Source organism: Camelus dromedarius, chromosome 4, assembly GCF_036321535.1.
Source record: "Camelus dromedarius isolate mCamDro1 chromosome 4, mCamDro1.pat, whole genome shotgun sequence".
Lineage (NCBI taxonomy): Eukaryota > Metazoa > Chordata > Mammalia > Artiodactyla > Camelidae > Camelus > Camelus dromedarius.
This window is the reverse complement of record NC_087439.1, coordinates 97,930,845-97,944,895: the sequence shown is the minus strand read 5'-3', so window position 1 is coordinate 97,944,895 and position 14,051 is coordinate 97,930,845. Positions and strand designations below refer to the sequence as shown.

The following is a 14,051-nucleotide window of genomic DNA, read 5'->3' as shown; positions in this document are numbered from 1 at the left end:
TGGGTGGTGGGGGACAGTAATTCTTGTTTCAGTTTTAAGAACGTGATGGTTCCATTCTAGACTATTCCTAGCTCCCGGACAAAATGTGAGACACCTGGAAGGGGTTGGCACTTTTTTTCTGGGAGCTGACTTGATTTCTAATGACAGCTTCCAAAAATGGACATTTCTTCCTCAAAGCTGTAAACTTCCTGAAGTTACTGGATTCCTGAAATTAAATTTGTGAGGCACGTGCTTGTAAGTTTTGGGCATCATGGTTCTGCCCAAACATCACCTCTCCCTCTTCCTACGGTGGAAGACTGCACGTGCATCCACTTTATTTCATGGCAGAGATTTGTCTCTGAAATCTCCGTGGCAAACAGCGTCTAATGACATGACCTTAGGAGCCACTTGTTAAAAGCTGCTGACGTAGGTGATCGTAGTGTTCAATACTTTGTAATTTTCTCGAGAAGTATCAATAGCCCCTTTGTGAATCTGTATAACGTGTAACGTGTTGCTATATGTAACCATGGATTCACAGTTTCGTGGAACTACATGAGTGCATATAAACGTAACACGCACAGTGCCGGTGTTCAGTGTTGTGCCCCTCAGCTCCAAATCCAGGGGTCTGCCCAGCAAACGGCACCGGGGTCAGGGCAAGGGGGCTGCAGGGACAGCAGCTTCTCTTCCGGATCAGGTTCTGATGCTCTTTGCGTCTAGTAAACCTCGAAGAAACGCCCATGTTTACAGTGACGTGTGGTTTCTGTTTCCTGACTGGAGCCGGACGTGTACTTGTGCATGTGTGTCTGTGTGTGTACACGTGTGCAACCACACCTCTGCACACGTGTCTGTGCACACGCGAGTGTACAAGTGCACGTGCACATACCCACGTGTCTGTGAGGATGCAGGCATGTCTGTATGTGCATATGTGCATATAAATGCACATTTACCTGTTCATTTGAAGTTAACTCAGCTTTGTTTACCTGACACGAGCTACTGCTTCTGACTCAGAGACACTCGTCCATAAATGCAGAGTCGTCTCTGATGACCTCAGTGGCCGCCTGGCGCCTGTGGAGTCTGTCGATTGGCCCGGCTGGTGTCCATAGTGCAAATGCAGTCAGAGCTTGACCGAGTCTTGCTCATTCTTAACAGAGACGCTGCTCTTGTTGCCGTCTTTCACCACCTGTGCCGGGCAGGCACACGGCGGTGTGCTCGGTGTGTTCTGGTAGCTTCCCCTTTCACAGTGGACGCTAGCACACTTGGCTTGTTGATGTGAAGCCATTTCCTGTGGAGTGACTTTAAGTCCATGTTGTTGAGGATCCCGCACATGCTGGGGAGAGCTTGGCTGGCACCCAGTGCTGGTCTTTGAGAAGCTGCCAGAGTCTTTAATAGGGGTTTGGAGACGTGGCTTCTGCTCCTAGCTCCACTTGAAGTTGCCACATGAACTCCAGGCAAATCACCTTCCTCCCTGTGAACCAAAGGTGGCGGACTCAGGCCTTCTCTAGGACCCCTCCCGCTTAATGCCCAACACACACGCATTAAAGTGCCCACAGTGTGTCTGTGGCTTCTACTGTGTGTGGTCTGTCTTTCCTCCCAAGACAGTCATCCTGTGTGTCACACGGGGCGTGAATGTCTGCTGGGGCGGTCTCCTTGGTAGCAGCAGACATAACTTAAATTCATGGGCTTCTCTGGGGCGTCAGTGAAAGGGCACAAAGCTTCAGTGATGCAGGATAAATAGGTCTTCGCGATCTGCCGCACAGCACGGTCTGTATGGTATCCTTAAACAGTTGCCAAGAGGGTAGACTGTCCATTAAGCGTCTGTGGGGCTGCACCCCACAGGCCTGCAAGGCCTGGACTCGCCCAGCTTCAAGCCCAGAGCCAGTGACAGAGACATCAGTGGTTGAGTGGATGGGGGTGCTTACACGTCTGAAGCAAGGTCCTGGAGCGACATCCCAGCCTGTGCAGCAGACGGCGCGCGGGACATGGTGACCGGCTTCACTCCGGGGGGGAGGGGCAGGTTACCAGTTACAGGGGGAACTGGCGCCAGGTTGGCTCATCAGTTACCAGGGAAACCAGCAGAGGGGCAGGCCCCTCGCTGCCCCTTTGATAAACTGTCTGGTGGAGATGTTCTGATCTGAAGACTGGGGTGGGGGCATGTGTGCAGGCCGGTCGGTCCAGAGGGTCAGTGGTTGAGCAGGGGGTGTGCAGAGAGCAGGAGGCCTGCCCCCAGTGACCTTGTCATGATAGTAACGGTGAATAGAGACTGAAGGGAAGAGTCACATATTGGTGTTGCTGCCTGGTAGCCATGCGGCCGTGGGGAGCACGCCCGGGACTGCTCTGCCTCCTGCTTGGGTGGTGCCTGCAGCAGCCGGGGCCTCTCCTGTCACCCGTGTGCTGAGTTAGAGAACTTTCTTTTTCTTTGTTGTTGTTTTTCCTTGTTAATCCTTAATTGAATAGCCTGTTTTACTCGAGTTGCTTTTAAAAAGCCCCTGGGGCCTCCGGGTTTCAGCTGGTGTCAGCGGTGGGCTACCTGCACTCGCAGAGCGTCCTCCACCGGGATATCAAGGACGAAAATGTCGTCATCGCTGAGGACTTCTCCATCAAGCTCATAGACTTCGGCTCGGCCGCCTACCTGGACACGGGCAGGCTCTTCTACACCTTCTGTGGGACCATCGAGTACTGCGCACCCGAGGTTCTCCTGGGAAACCCGTATGTACCGCACTGCGGCCTGTCTCCCCTGCCCTCGGGGCCCTGCGATCGCTTGGACTGTAGGTGGAAAGATGGTCTCCGTTTGTGTCTCTTGGTGACGGATGAGGGTGCTGGGTGATAAAGTATGTTTTGGAGAACAAGTGGGCAGGCAGGCTGGCAAAGGAAGACTGACTGTTCAGGGGAGGCTGGGTGGTGGACACAGGGGTCCGTTGTATTGTGTTCTTAGCTTCTATGTTTGGGGTTTTATATAATTAAAAGTTAAGAGAAAGATAAAAGAGTCCCCAAACTTGGTCATCTTCAAGTAAGTGAAGAGGATTTTTTTCCATTGGTTTATTTATTTTGATGACAGAAATAATAATCTGTTCAGATAAAATGTTGTTGGGCGGGCCATACCAGGGCCCAGCTCGGGGCCTGGTTGAGAAGCCCGCAAGCTGCAGGGTCCCGGCCTGGGTAGGGCCTGGTCTCAGGGCACGTGGGAGGGACAGGACGCTGATTGCTGCTCAGCTGCTGCTGGGCCTCAGTTTCTCAGCGTGTCCTGCTACGCATGTGGGGGTTTCTGTCTTGTCTGCATATAAACCAAGTGAAGTGGACTTCAGTCAGGTCCAGACAGAGGTATTTCCCAGTGTCCCCTACACCTACTTTAGGGAGGTGGTGTTGGGGTGTCTCTCCAGGAGGCCTGTGGTTAGAGAGGCTCCAGAGCGTCGTATTGGCCTTCACCGCCTGTCGCCGCAGCCTCTGTGCTGCAGCCTCTGGTCCTGTTCCCGAGTGACAGGGGCCACCCAGACGGACCGGCATTTAAACCCCAGCAGTCTGAGTCTGGAGTGTGGGCTTGTAGTCGCTGCTGCCTCCAGGCCATGCCTCAGGCTCACGAGAAACCCTGCAGCAGCAGTGTGAGATGCTACCAGGGGCCTTGGTCATGGTGTCTGCTCAAACCATGCTTCATTTCCAAGGCAGGATATTCGCGCTGAGTTCCCTGAAAGCCCTCTGCCTAGCCCAGCCCACTGCACGCCGGGTGGGCCCCTGTGAGCAGAGTGCCCGGGCATTTTGTCCACAGCAGGGTGTGGAGGGAGCACAAAATAAGCCTTTTCCCTCATTTCTGTGGGTGTCCGGAGCCAGCAGACGGTAGGAAGTTGTGGGGGGTGTAGTCTAGGAAGAGCCTCGGAGTTTCTTTTCAGATAAAACTTGGTTGCCTTGACACTTCAGCTAGTGTCCTATGGCGGCTGTCAGGTCATTGGTGTTGGAGGTGGACTGCGTGTCCCCTGTCCACAGCCTGTCTGCACCCCCAGCCCGGGCAGTGAAGCCCCGCGGGGAGCGCTGGGCGGGGCGCTTCTGCACGTGGAGGCTCAGCCTCGTGCTGCTCAGCGCCGCCGCCCGGCTGTCCCCCTTCCTTGCCAGCCCCTCTTCCTCCACTAGGCTTTGGTTCTCCATCGTTTTCAATCCCACCCCATCCTTGGGCCGATTCCTCCCTCTTCATTTTCACAGCCTTCTGCTCTGGGGGCGGCACATCTGGCCACCACCTCTTTATAAATAGGTTTCTCCTGGCCCCCGGCCACGCCCGGGCTCACGTGGGGTCGTGGAGGCAGAGGCGTGGCCTGTGGCCTGAGGGAGTTACTGCTTGGTCGTTACAGCAAGAGCTCACTGACCCGCTGTTCTCTTCCACTGGGCTTTTGTCTTTAACCTAAAAAACTCTTGAAATCTTTCTGCAGAGCAGAAATGACACAACACAAAAACTGTCGAAGCTGATTTTCTTGCTCCAGCACCCCGTTGCTGGCGTGAGGTCTGTCCTTGTGGCCCTGGCCCCTCTTCTCTTTCGGGGCCCAGCCCTCCCCAGACTGAGATCGCCAGGCTCTCTGTGGCCCCTGGAGGGCAGAGGTCGTCGTGCTGACTCTCTTCTCACTGATTCCTCTCAGCCACTAAAGTGGTGTCTAAGTGTGTGGTCTGGCAAGAGGATGCTGCTCCCGCATCTCCAGGCTGGGCCACCCCGCGCTCTGGACCCAAGCAGCCCACCTGTGGGGCAGCCCAGGGCTCCCGTGCCCGCCCAGCAGTAGGCTCGCCTCTTCTGCATGAAGTGGGGGTGATGCCCCCCTGCCGGTTTGCTGTGAGGCCCAGGGCTGAGCCATGTGGAGCCTGGCCAGTGCCCAGTAGACAGCAGCCGGGAGGTGGGTGTGGACCCCGAGGCAGTGCACCAGGGGCGATGCCTCCCCAGCCGCCCCGCTCCCTCCCTCCACGCCTGCCCTCTTGCTCCATTCTCTTTCTGCTGCTGTTGCCTCACCAAGCCCTTGAGGGTGTCTCCCCATGATCACCCTCCACACCCTTCTGAAGGGCACCCGCCCTGCCCTGAAGCCGCCTGGTGAGCTGAGCTCCTGAGGGCCTGGCACTCGCCCGCTCTCCCAGGTCCTCTCTCCACCTCCTCCAGGACGCCCCCCAGGGGGACATGCTCTGCGTGCCTTGTGCACTGTCTTCTGACTTCTGTCAGCGCCTGCCTGCGTGTGGGGCTTTGCTTTCCCTCTCCTGCCTCGGTGCCTGGCTGTGGGCGGACACACAGGCTCCTGAGGACGTGGGCAAGGATGCAGCCCTTCTCGCTGGGAGCTGCCCTCAGGTGACCTGTGGGGTCTGGGGCTCATAAGCGGGGCTGGTCCGCACCCCCGAGTGCTTCCTCTCCCTCCTCGCAGTTACAAGGGGCCGGAGCTGGAGATGTGGTCCATGGGCGTCACGCTATACACGCTGATCTTTGAGGAGAACCCCTTCTGCGAGCTGGAGGAGACCATGGAGGCTGCCATCAACCCCCCGTACCTGGTGTCAGAAGGTGAGCTCGGGCCGGGCAGCGGGTGGACGGCCGCAGTGTTGCTCTTACGCCCTGCCTTCCGGAGCAGCACCCCTTCGTCCATGCTGGTGACTGGCGCCCTCTCTCTTCCATTCCTGTCAGACTCTGATCCACCATGAGAATAACCTGGATGTGATTTAAAACCTTACGACACACCTTTAATTTAGGGGAGTCTCTCCCTTTGGACCATAGGGGCCCCCTTCTGAGGGACAGACATGGAACGTGGCCGTGGCAGTGACTAAGATCACCTTCAGGGAGGGGGGTGATGGATGGACTTGACCCCCAGCCGCTCCTGTGGAAGCCTGGTGGGCTAGCACCTCAAGCCCTGTGAGCTGGCTCCCTGCGGGGCCATGACTGGCGGTTTGCATCTGCGGTGAGGACCAAGCCGGAAGGCAGGCCTGGAGTGGGCCCCTCATGACTTGCCCCTGGAGGAACGCCAGGGAGCTGGCCAGGAGTAGGGTAGGATGCTGGACCCCAGGGCCCCGAGGTCTCCTGGTCTCCATGTCCTGTGATTCCAGAGTAGTCACCATCATGAGCAGTGAGGAGACAAGCCTGTGCCTTGGGTTCTTGGTTTAGGTTAGAAGCCTGTGTCTCAGTCTGTGCAGGCTGCCACGACAGGACACCACAGCCTGCGGGCTTACACCACAGACATCGGCAGCTGCCTTTTCTGTGTCCTCACGTGGTAGACAGAGGGAGCAAGCTCTCTGGTGTCTCTTCTGATACGGGCACTGAAGCAGTTGTGGGGGCCCCACCCTCAGGACCACACCCAGCTCTAATCGCCCCCAAGGGCCCCACCTTCTAATACCAGCACATTGTGAGTTTCGGGATCAGAGGACACAGTTCAGTCCAGAGCAGCCTAGATTTGGAGAGCTTTGCTAACCTTCTGGGTTTCTGTGGTCCCGTGGCTCTGGCAGCCCACCATTCCTCCCAGAGAGACCGTTCCTCCCAGACTGGCTGTTCCTCGCACTCGCTTACCAGGCTCCCAGGACACTCACTCAGAACAGTGAGGCTCGGAGTGGCCCTGGCTGAGGTGACACCCATACTGTTAAAGGAAACAGGACCCGAGTCCAGACTCAAAGCTGGGGGCTTTTCCCAGAGCTCGTGCTTCCTTCCTGTGGAGACGGGCTGGGCCTCTCCTGTCATGTGATCCCCGTGTCAGCAGCTGTGCACAGCGAGCCCTGCAGAGCAGGCTGAGGCCAGGAACCCCCCACACTGGTGTAGTGAGTGAGGTGGGATCTTGAGCTCCAAGCTGGAGCGCTCTTTAGGAAAAGGGTTCCAGCGCCCCCTCCTGCCCAGTGAGGCGCTCGTGGGGGAGACCCAGGGCCTGCAGTTTTGACGTGCGCTCCACTTGCCCCAGCCTGGACCCACCTTCAGTCTTGTGGCCACATGCATAGGCTGGGTCTTTATGTCCCCAGATCTCATGAACCTCATGTCGGGGCTGCTGCAGCCTGTCCCCGAGCAGCGCACCACCTTGGAGAAGCTGGCCGCAGACCCCTGGGTGACGCAGCCCGTGAACCTTGCTGAGTACACCTGGGATGAGGTGTGTCGAGTGAACAAGCCAGGTGAGAGGCGAGGGCCTCGCACCCCAGGCTGCTTCCTGGGTGTGGGGAGGAGGGCGAGGCTCCCTCCATGCTGTTCTGGACATGAGTGTCAGGGCCTAGAGCTGGCTTGTGACCTGTGAAACAAATTCCAGAGGCCCCTCAACACCACCAGGGTCCTTGGAGGGTGGGTGAAGGTCTGTGGGAGCCCCCGACAAGGAGTAACCTGGAGAAGGGGTTGGGGGCTGGGGGCAGAGGGTTTGAGAAGTGCAGCTGCCATGGTCTGAGCTGGCTGAAGGGGCTGGTGAGGCCGCAGACAACGAGGGCGATGGTTGGGGGATGCGGGGGCCCACGGCTGGGCAGCAGCAGCAGCCCAGGGTGTCCATCCCCGCTGCTCGGAGTGGGCAGACGAGGCTACTGTTGGTGGCTCTGGGCGTGGAATCTGCAGTGGGGTCCGAGAAGCCCGGAGCACTGCCGGCCGCGTCCCCCTGATGTCTTCTGCTCTTAGGAGTTCTTCCAGAGAAAACCAGAGTGCTTTAGCACATGACCTGGTGTGTTGTTCTTTGTCTAGAGAGCAGAATTCTGTCCACTGTGGGTCTTGAGATGGAGGCCAGGAGCCCGCGCAGCGGTTCGGGCCCAGAGCTGCACAGAGCCCCGTGCACCAGGGCAGGCCCCTGATCGCCAGGCGGACCCCGCTTCCTGCCGCACCGCGTCAGTCAGTTAGGAAGTCCTACTATTTTCAGCTCCTTCTGTTCAGAGAAAGTGAGTTCTCAACAATTAGGCTCAGTTCACCTTCTAAAAACTCATATGCAAGCTTGATAAATGTTAGAACAAAAGCTAGTATTATATTAGGTTTATAAAATAGACCTGGAATTAATTTTTTTATGACCTTGAAAAAACTTCTAATTTTTAATTGAGTTTTGTACTGTCAAAGGGCTTTTAATTTGTGAACTTCCAAAAGGCATAAAAGAAGTTTTTAATTCTCTTTCTACTTTGGTGTATATGTGCCTATGTTTTTGTTTCCTTTGACTCAGTATTGTAGAACTGGTTAGCCAAATGACCAGACTGTTTCATTAATTTATTTCCTTGAACGTTGTCCAGATTAAAGGAATTTTGCTAGTAAACAGCAGTGACTTGGACCACATGAATTCTTCTGCAGTGCTGGGATGGAAAGCGCTCCGTGTCTTTATTTTTCCTTTGTGCACCTCCCCTCCTCCCCCTACCCCACACACAGCTGGAGAGAGGTTCAACCTTGGTCAGTCTGGGGGTCCCTCCTGTGGGTGGGCCCAGGGCTCTGCAGCTTGTTCAGCTTAAGGAGACAGAAGGGTCTGGGGTTTCGGGCATTTCCTGTCTCCCGTGCATAGCTCGCCAGGGCCGGCCCACCATCTGTCTAGGCTTTGCTGTCCACCCACGACTCCCTCCCAGAAGCCCCAAGCCAGCCCAGGCCCGCCTTGGCAGCCATGTAGGGTGTCCAGCCCTGACTGCCCCCCACTCTTGCTCAGGCCCAAGTGCTCTTGTACTCAGATACTCCTCCTGTCTGGGCTCCAGTTCCGCCCTCCTGAAGCAGGATCAGCGAGCTCAAGCACATGAAAGCCAGTGCTCTGTTCTGTGCTGTGTTGGAGGGGAGGGAGTGGTTAGCGGTGGAAGGGAAACCTTTCATTGTTTTCCTGCTGAAATAGCAGGAAGAAAACAAAACCCAGAATGAACCCCCACACCTTTTCCCACATGTCATCACCTTCTGCAGGTTCCCAGGCTTTGGCACCGAGCTCCTGCAAGATGCCCAGGGGCCAGGCTGCCTCTGCTACGACCTGTGCTGTTTTCTAGTGTTCATTTAGGAAGCATTAAACTGTCTAAATATTTTAGAATGCTCGGAGAACAGTTGATTTTATTCTCAACTACTTGGGTACAGGATATCACCACCCCCTTACTTTAGGAAGTGCTGCGAAGTTTCCCTGCTGTCTCGAGAGACCGTTCCTCCGTCCGTCAGGGACAGCAAAGGCAGGGCTTTGGAAAGTGTATTTTTTAAAATGTGTAGTAGGAAGTTAGTGATATTGTCTGTTCAGAATCAAATGAGTTTTCTGACGTTCTAAGAACTCTTCAAGAGTGGAAAACAAACAAACGTTTTTCTTAGTAGTGTTCATGATGTTTGTAACACATTAGAAGTTACAGAATTTTTTTCAGTCAGGTGTGCAATGTGCTGAAAATGCAAATCCTAGGTCTCCAAGAATTGTTACTTCTTTATAAGAAAAAATAATTAAAACTTATCTGACCTGATGGTGGTAGAAGGTCTGATACTTTGAGAGTATTCTTTGTAGAAAGAATCCAGATAGAAAAAATTTAAGGCTAAGGATGACAGATTTTCCTTTCCGTGTTCCAAGTGTGATTCCAGAGAGCAAAGTTTTCATAGGGCTCTGAAGATGCTGGTGGCTTTTTAGAGTAATCCCTGTGTCCCTGCCACTCCTATTTCTAGAGCTGGATACCTGTTTAGGTTCTGTGATTCCTTCCAGGGAGTAGGGGTGGCACACGAGATTTTCTTAGACTTCGGGTGTAAAAGCATTCACATAATTTGTTTTGAGGTACTGACAGCTGGATGTTTTAAGAAGAAAATTAGAGTGAAAAACCCAAACAACAAAACCAATTCTTTGGTTCCACACAGTTTACAACCTTCCTTTTCTTTGATATAATTCTTTGGTAAAAAAAAAAAAAAAATACACTTTAGCACCCCATCCAGTGCCTGGCACAGGGCAGGTATTATATAAATTGTATCCGTGCAAGAATCAAGTCCTTTTTCTCAGCTCAGAAACAAGTAGATAAAACAAGAAGAGATCTTTACAAATTAAGGTTTGGGTTTACGAGTGATGGAATTTAGGCAGCTTTTTATTCTTTTTCACCACCATCCCCTTTTGAAAGATGTCTAGGCTCTGTATCTGAACTATTACACAAATCTAGATGCAAAATTTAAGAATGAATACAACCACTGGATTTCATCCCAAGAGGAAACCAGACTCCTGAGTTGGGAGGACTTCTGGAGTTCTTCTGGATAGTTTAAACACTTCTAGAGCGTAAGAGACAGACAGAGACCCCCCTCAGTCTTGTTAATCAGTTTTAGAAACAGACCCGATTGATGTAAAAGGGTGTTTATTTGGGTTTGTTAGGACTGCAGCCCGGGAGACACTGATTCAAGAAGCGCTTGAATTATGTTCTGCTGGATGACAAAATGTGGCAAGTTTACAAGGCAAAAACTGTAAGGCCGCTGTTCATTAGAAGAGTTGTTCATCAGGAATTAAAACTGGAGCTGGCAAGAAGTAAGGGTGCTGGTTAAGTAAGGACTGGTTGGGGTCTGAAACGGCGCATGGTTACAAGGGGTGGACTTCGAGACCACCAGGTTGCAGCTGGCAGGTGGCCGCGCCTTGGGTCCAGTACAGATCACAGGAAGTTCAAGGTCTCAGTGCAGAGGCTGAGACCAGGTCCTCAAAGGCCACTGGACTGTATTTTCTATGCCCGGACCGATTATTCCGTTGTAGTTTCAGTTTGTCATCAATATTCATGTTGCATACAGACCTTCACACAAAATCTGAAGTAACTATCTGGACGGGCTCCATTTTACTCAGATGCCCTGTCCCTCCGAGTGAAGCTGCTGTGGGAGGAGCTCGCCTTCTGCGGTGAAGTTGCTGTCGAACCGGGGAGCGCCGGCCTCCTCCAAGGCTGGAGTCCACCCCGCCGCTGCTCCCGGCCAGGAGCTCCAGAGAGCAGGGAAGCCGGGCAGCGCAGGCACCAAGCAGAGGAGCCGCGGCCTCGGGCCCCCGGGGCGAGGGGGCGCGGCAGGCTGCGGCGCGAGGCCCCGGGCGACCGGCCCACGTCGGCCCCGTGCGGAGGCGGGCGGTGCGGAACGCGCTTCCCGCGCACTCACGCCGGCGAGGGGGAGGCCGGAAGCGGCGGACCGGGAGAGCCCCGCTTCCGGCGTCAGAGGCGGGGCCGCCGACTCGGCGCCATGGCGGTCGTCGGTCGGCAGGTGAGGTGGCGCCGCGCGCCAGGGCCCCTCGCCGGTCGCAGAGGCAGCTTCCCACCCGAGCCTCCACCACCTGGTGCCGCAGCCGGGCCGGCGGCGCGCTCTGCTCCGTCAGTGCGGCGTTAGCCCGCTTGCCCCGCCGCGCGCTGGGCGCAGCCCCGGGTGGAAGCGGCGGAGGGAGCGGCTGCGGCAGGGCCAGGGCCGCACGGGGCGCCGCGAGCCGCGAGCGGGTGGGCTTGGCTGACCGAGGGCGCTGCGACGGCGGACGGGGCTGGGAGGGGCTGGGCACGGGACGCGAAGGGTGCTGCGAGCCTGGGCGCGGGGCGCCCGGCCTGGTACGCGCCGGCCCGCGTCTCTGAGAAGTCCTGAGGTAAACGGCGTTCTGTGCAGTTCGCTGACTGGCTAACGGGATTCTTTCTGTGGAATGAATTTAAGTACGTGAATCTGGAGACTAGCATGAGGTCCAGATTTTTCGGATGTGGGTACCAACTCCGGTCTCCAGAGTTGGCACGAAAATTGTTTTAAACTAGAGACATTGGAGATTCAGCAGCTACAGAAAGCAGCTTTCCTGGAGCTTCCCGTGTCTCACTAAAAGCAGAAACTTCCGGGAGTGAGAGTGCCTGGCGAGTTTTATGGCCGCGCGGGGAAAAAAGAGAAAGACGCTTGCATCTGCATGAACACCGCAGACCTGGTCCTGTTCCCCTAGAAACCCACCCGTAGAAGCCTTTTCTTCCCCTCCCTCTCCCCGTTACGCTGGCCCCTAACTCTAACCGTTTAGGGAGCTGCCTCTTTTGTGAGCCCCCGTATAAATGAACTTTACTTGTCAGTCTGTCAGGTTTCAGCACTGAGCCGTATAGGGTGGAGGGAGAGACACCCTCTCCCCCTGGTGGACTTTACCTGGTGGCCTTGAAATCAGTCTCCCCATCCCTCCTTGCCCCGACTCCGCAGTTACAGCAGCCAGAGCTAACCTCTGTGCCCTTGCAATGCTTTGCTCTGTGTGTGTGAACTTTCTTCTCTGCAGGCTTTTTAAGTCCAAATATGGCTTTGCAGATTGCTTATAAAAACTGTTACGTTTGTGTGCAACCAAGGCACTAAATACCCTGGCTCAAAAATCCTGTGATGTCTGTTACATTGGGGGTAAAGAGGAATTAATTCCCTTTGGGGGCTGTGTCTCATAGGTCTTTGACTGGCACCGCCTGATCCCCCTCACCTGGGCCCTCGTTGCTAGGCGGACTCCTCATCTTGGAGAACAGAAAAGGACAGCTGCTTTTCTTTTGCGTAAACTGACCACAGCCTCCAGTGGAGGGGGCCTTGAAGATTCATCCTTTGCTGAACCCAGAAAGTATGTGCAGGAACCAGAGTGCAGGACGAGGCTTGTTCAGCACCTCCTTGAGAAGCAGAGGACTGCCGTGGAACGAGAGGTCACCAGCCCCCTTCTGGACATGGGTTTCAGTGAAGTGCATGTTAATGAGCTGCTCAGTATACAACCAGGTACCCACCCTCAACAGTTGCTGGACATCATTTCAGAGTTAATACTCCTGGGTCTGAATCCGGAGCCCGTGTATGTGGCCTTGAAGAAAAGTCCTCAGTTATTGAAACTGCCTATAATGCAAATGAGGAAGCGCTCCAGTTACCTGCGAAAGCTTGGGCTGGGAGAAGGTACGAGGAAGTGCAGATTTTATGTGTAGTACCGAGGAGGCCAAACTAGGGAACCAATATCCTAGGGGAGGAGGATTAGGGGAGGTTACTGGGGGAAAGTCCTGGAGAGGAATGTGATTTGGCTTGGAGGTGAGGAAGAGGGGTGACCTCTGTGGAGGGCATTGCAGGGGGTGGGGAGTCGGGTGACGGGTGGGGACTCTTGGCTGGTTTGTTCCCTGTGGGGGCTCCAGTCTAGAGTGGAGGTGGGCACGTGGTGTGTGCCCAGCGGATGTCAGTATGTGACGTTGGTTTGTGTGCGTGTGCGTGTGTGTACTCTGATGTTTACATTGACTTGAGGTGGTCCTGCTGCTTTGTGTCTGATGTAAAGCCAGAGCCTCACAGAGTTCCTTGTAAAGACTTGGATTTCAGCGAGGTGTCTCGATTTACTGAGGAACAGGAGATCTCCCCAGATTCCTGGGAAACCGGTGGAGTGGCCATTCCCCCCAGCCAGCCACCCACACCCAACTTGATTCAGGCCTCAGGGATCCTAGAAGTTCATTGGATCTCTTTATGGACCGTCTGGAGAAGGAGGCTGAGGGCTCATGAGGTTCTCCAAGGACCCCTGCCCACTTTGACCGGACGAGTTCCACTATTCTTTTTGTTCATTCTTGACTCGTGCTGGTAAAATATTTTTTGGGTCGGGGTGGGGTTAAAAGGTTTGGGGATCCACCATCTCAGGATCTCCACAGGCCTCCTTCTCCAGAAGGTAAGCGAAAGACGGTTGTGCTGTTTCTCTCAGCAGATGACCTGCTGCAGTGTAATCTGAGAGGCTAAACCTAATGCTTTCTGTGCTGTGATCAGCAGTCAGCACGCTCGGCATGGCCTTAGGCTGCGAAGATCAGGTGTAAACTCCTGAAATTCATTCCTGACATGTTTTAGCAAGACAGTGACTGACTCAGCTGTTAGGAGGATTTTAATTAACGGTTTAAATAAGTGGTTTTAAGTTTTTAGGTACTAAATTCTGCCTAGCTATCAATAGGAAGACCATGTTCCCTAGTTTGACTGAGATAGTCTCAGTTTATACCAGCCATCCTAAAGCAGTTACTAATAGGGCCTCTTTCATTCAAAAGTGCCCTAGTTTAGAAAAAAATGTGTGGTCACTCCGCTAACCAGGAGGCCAGTCTCTGTGGTAGTGCGGCCTGCTTCCTCCCCTTGTTATGTGAATTATCATTGTAAACACTTTTTCATTGAGTTCAGGCTCCTAGGTCTTAAGAATGTTGGTTGTGAACATTTCAGTGATTATTTTATTACAGAAGGAAACACGAACCCAAAGCCCCAGCATGGGGGAAGCTACTGT

General features: G+C 54.4%; 2 protein-coding genes across 14 annotated transcripts in view; both read left to right on the top strand.

Moving 5' to 3' along the window:
• PASK (PAS domain containing serine/threonine kinase) overlaps positions 1-8,171 on the top strand; it is a 34,282-nt gene extending 26,111 nt beyond the window's left edge. For 9 of the 11 annotated variants that reach the window (XM_064485371.1, XM_064485370.1, XM_064485372.1 and 6 more), the window contains 4 exons: positions 2,486-2,685; positions 5,358-5,491; positions 6,925-7,049; positions 7,619-8,171. In XM_064485371.1, coding sequence (XP_064341441.1) covers positions 2,486-2,685; positions 5,358-5,491; positions 6,925-7,049; positions 7,619-7,771 — 612 coding nt within the window. In that variant the 3' untranslated portion in view covers positions 7,772-8,171. Of the gene's footprint in view, positions 1-2,485; positions 2,686-5,357; positions 5,492-6,924; positions 7,072-7,618 lie in introns of all 11 variants that reach the window. The other 2 variants (XM_064485369.1, XM_010988477.3) reach the window with 2 other exon arrangements.
• A 2,839-nt stretch (positions 8,172-11,010) lies between these two features.
• MTERF4 (mitochondrial transcription termination factor 4) overlaps positions 11,011-14,051 on the top strand; it is a 76,564-nt gene continuing 73,523 nt past the window's right edge. For 2 of the 3 annotated variants that reach the window (XM_064485366.1, XM_031451149.2), the window contains exons 1-2: positions 11,011-11,059; positions 12,235-12,715. In XM_064485366.1, coding sequence (XP_064341436.1) covers positions 11,039-11,059; positions 12,235-12,715 — 502 coding nt within the window. In that variant the 5' untranslated portion in view covers positions 11,011-11,038. The remainder of the gene's footprint in view (positions 11,060-12,234; positions 12,716-14,051) is intronic. The other variant, XM_064485367.1, reaches the window with a different exon arrangement.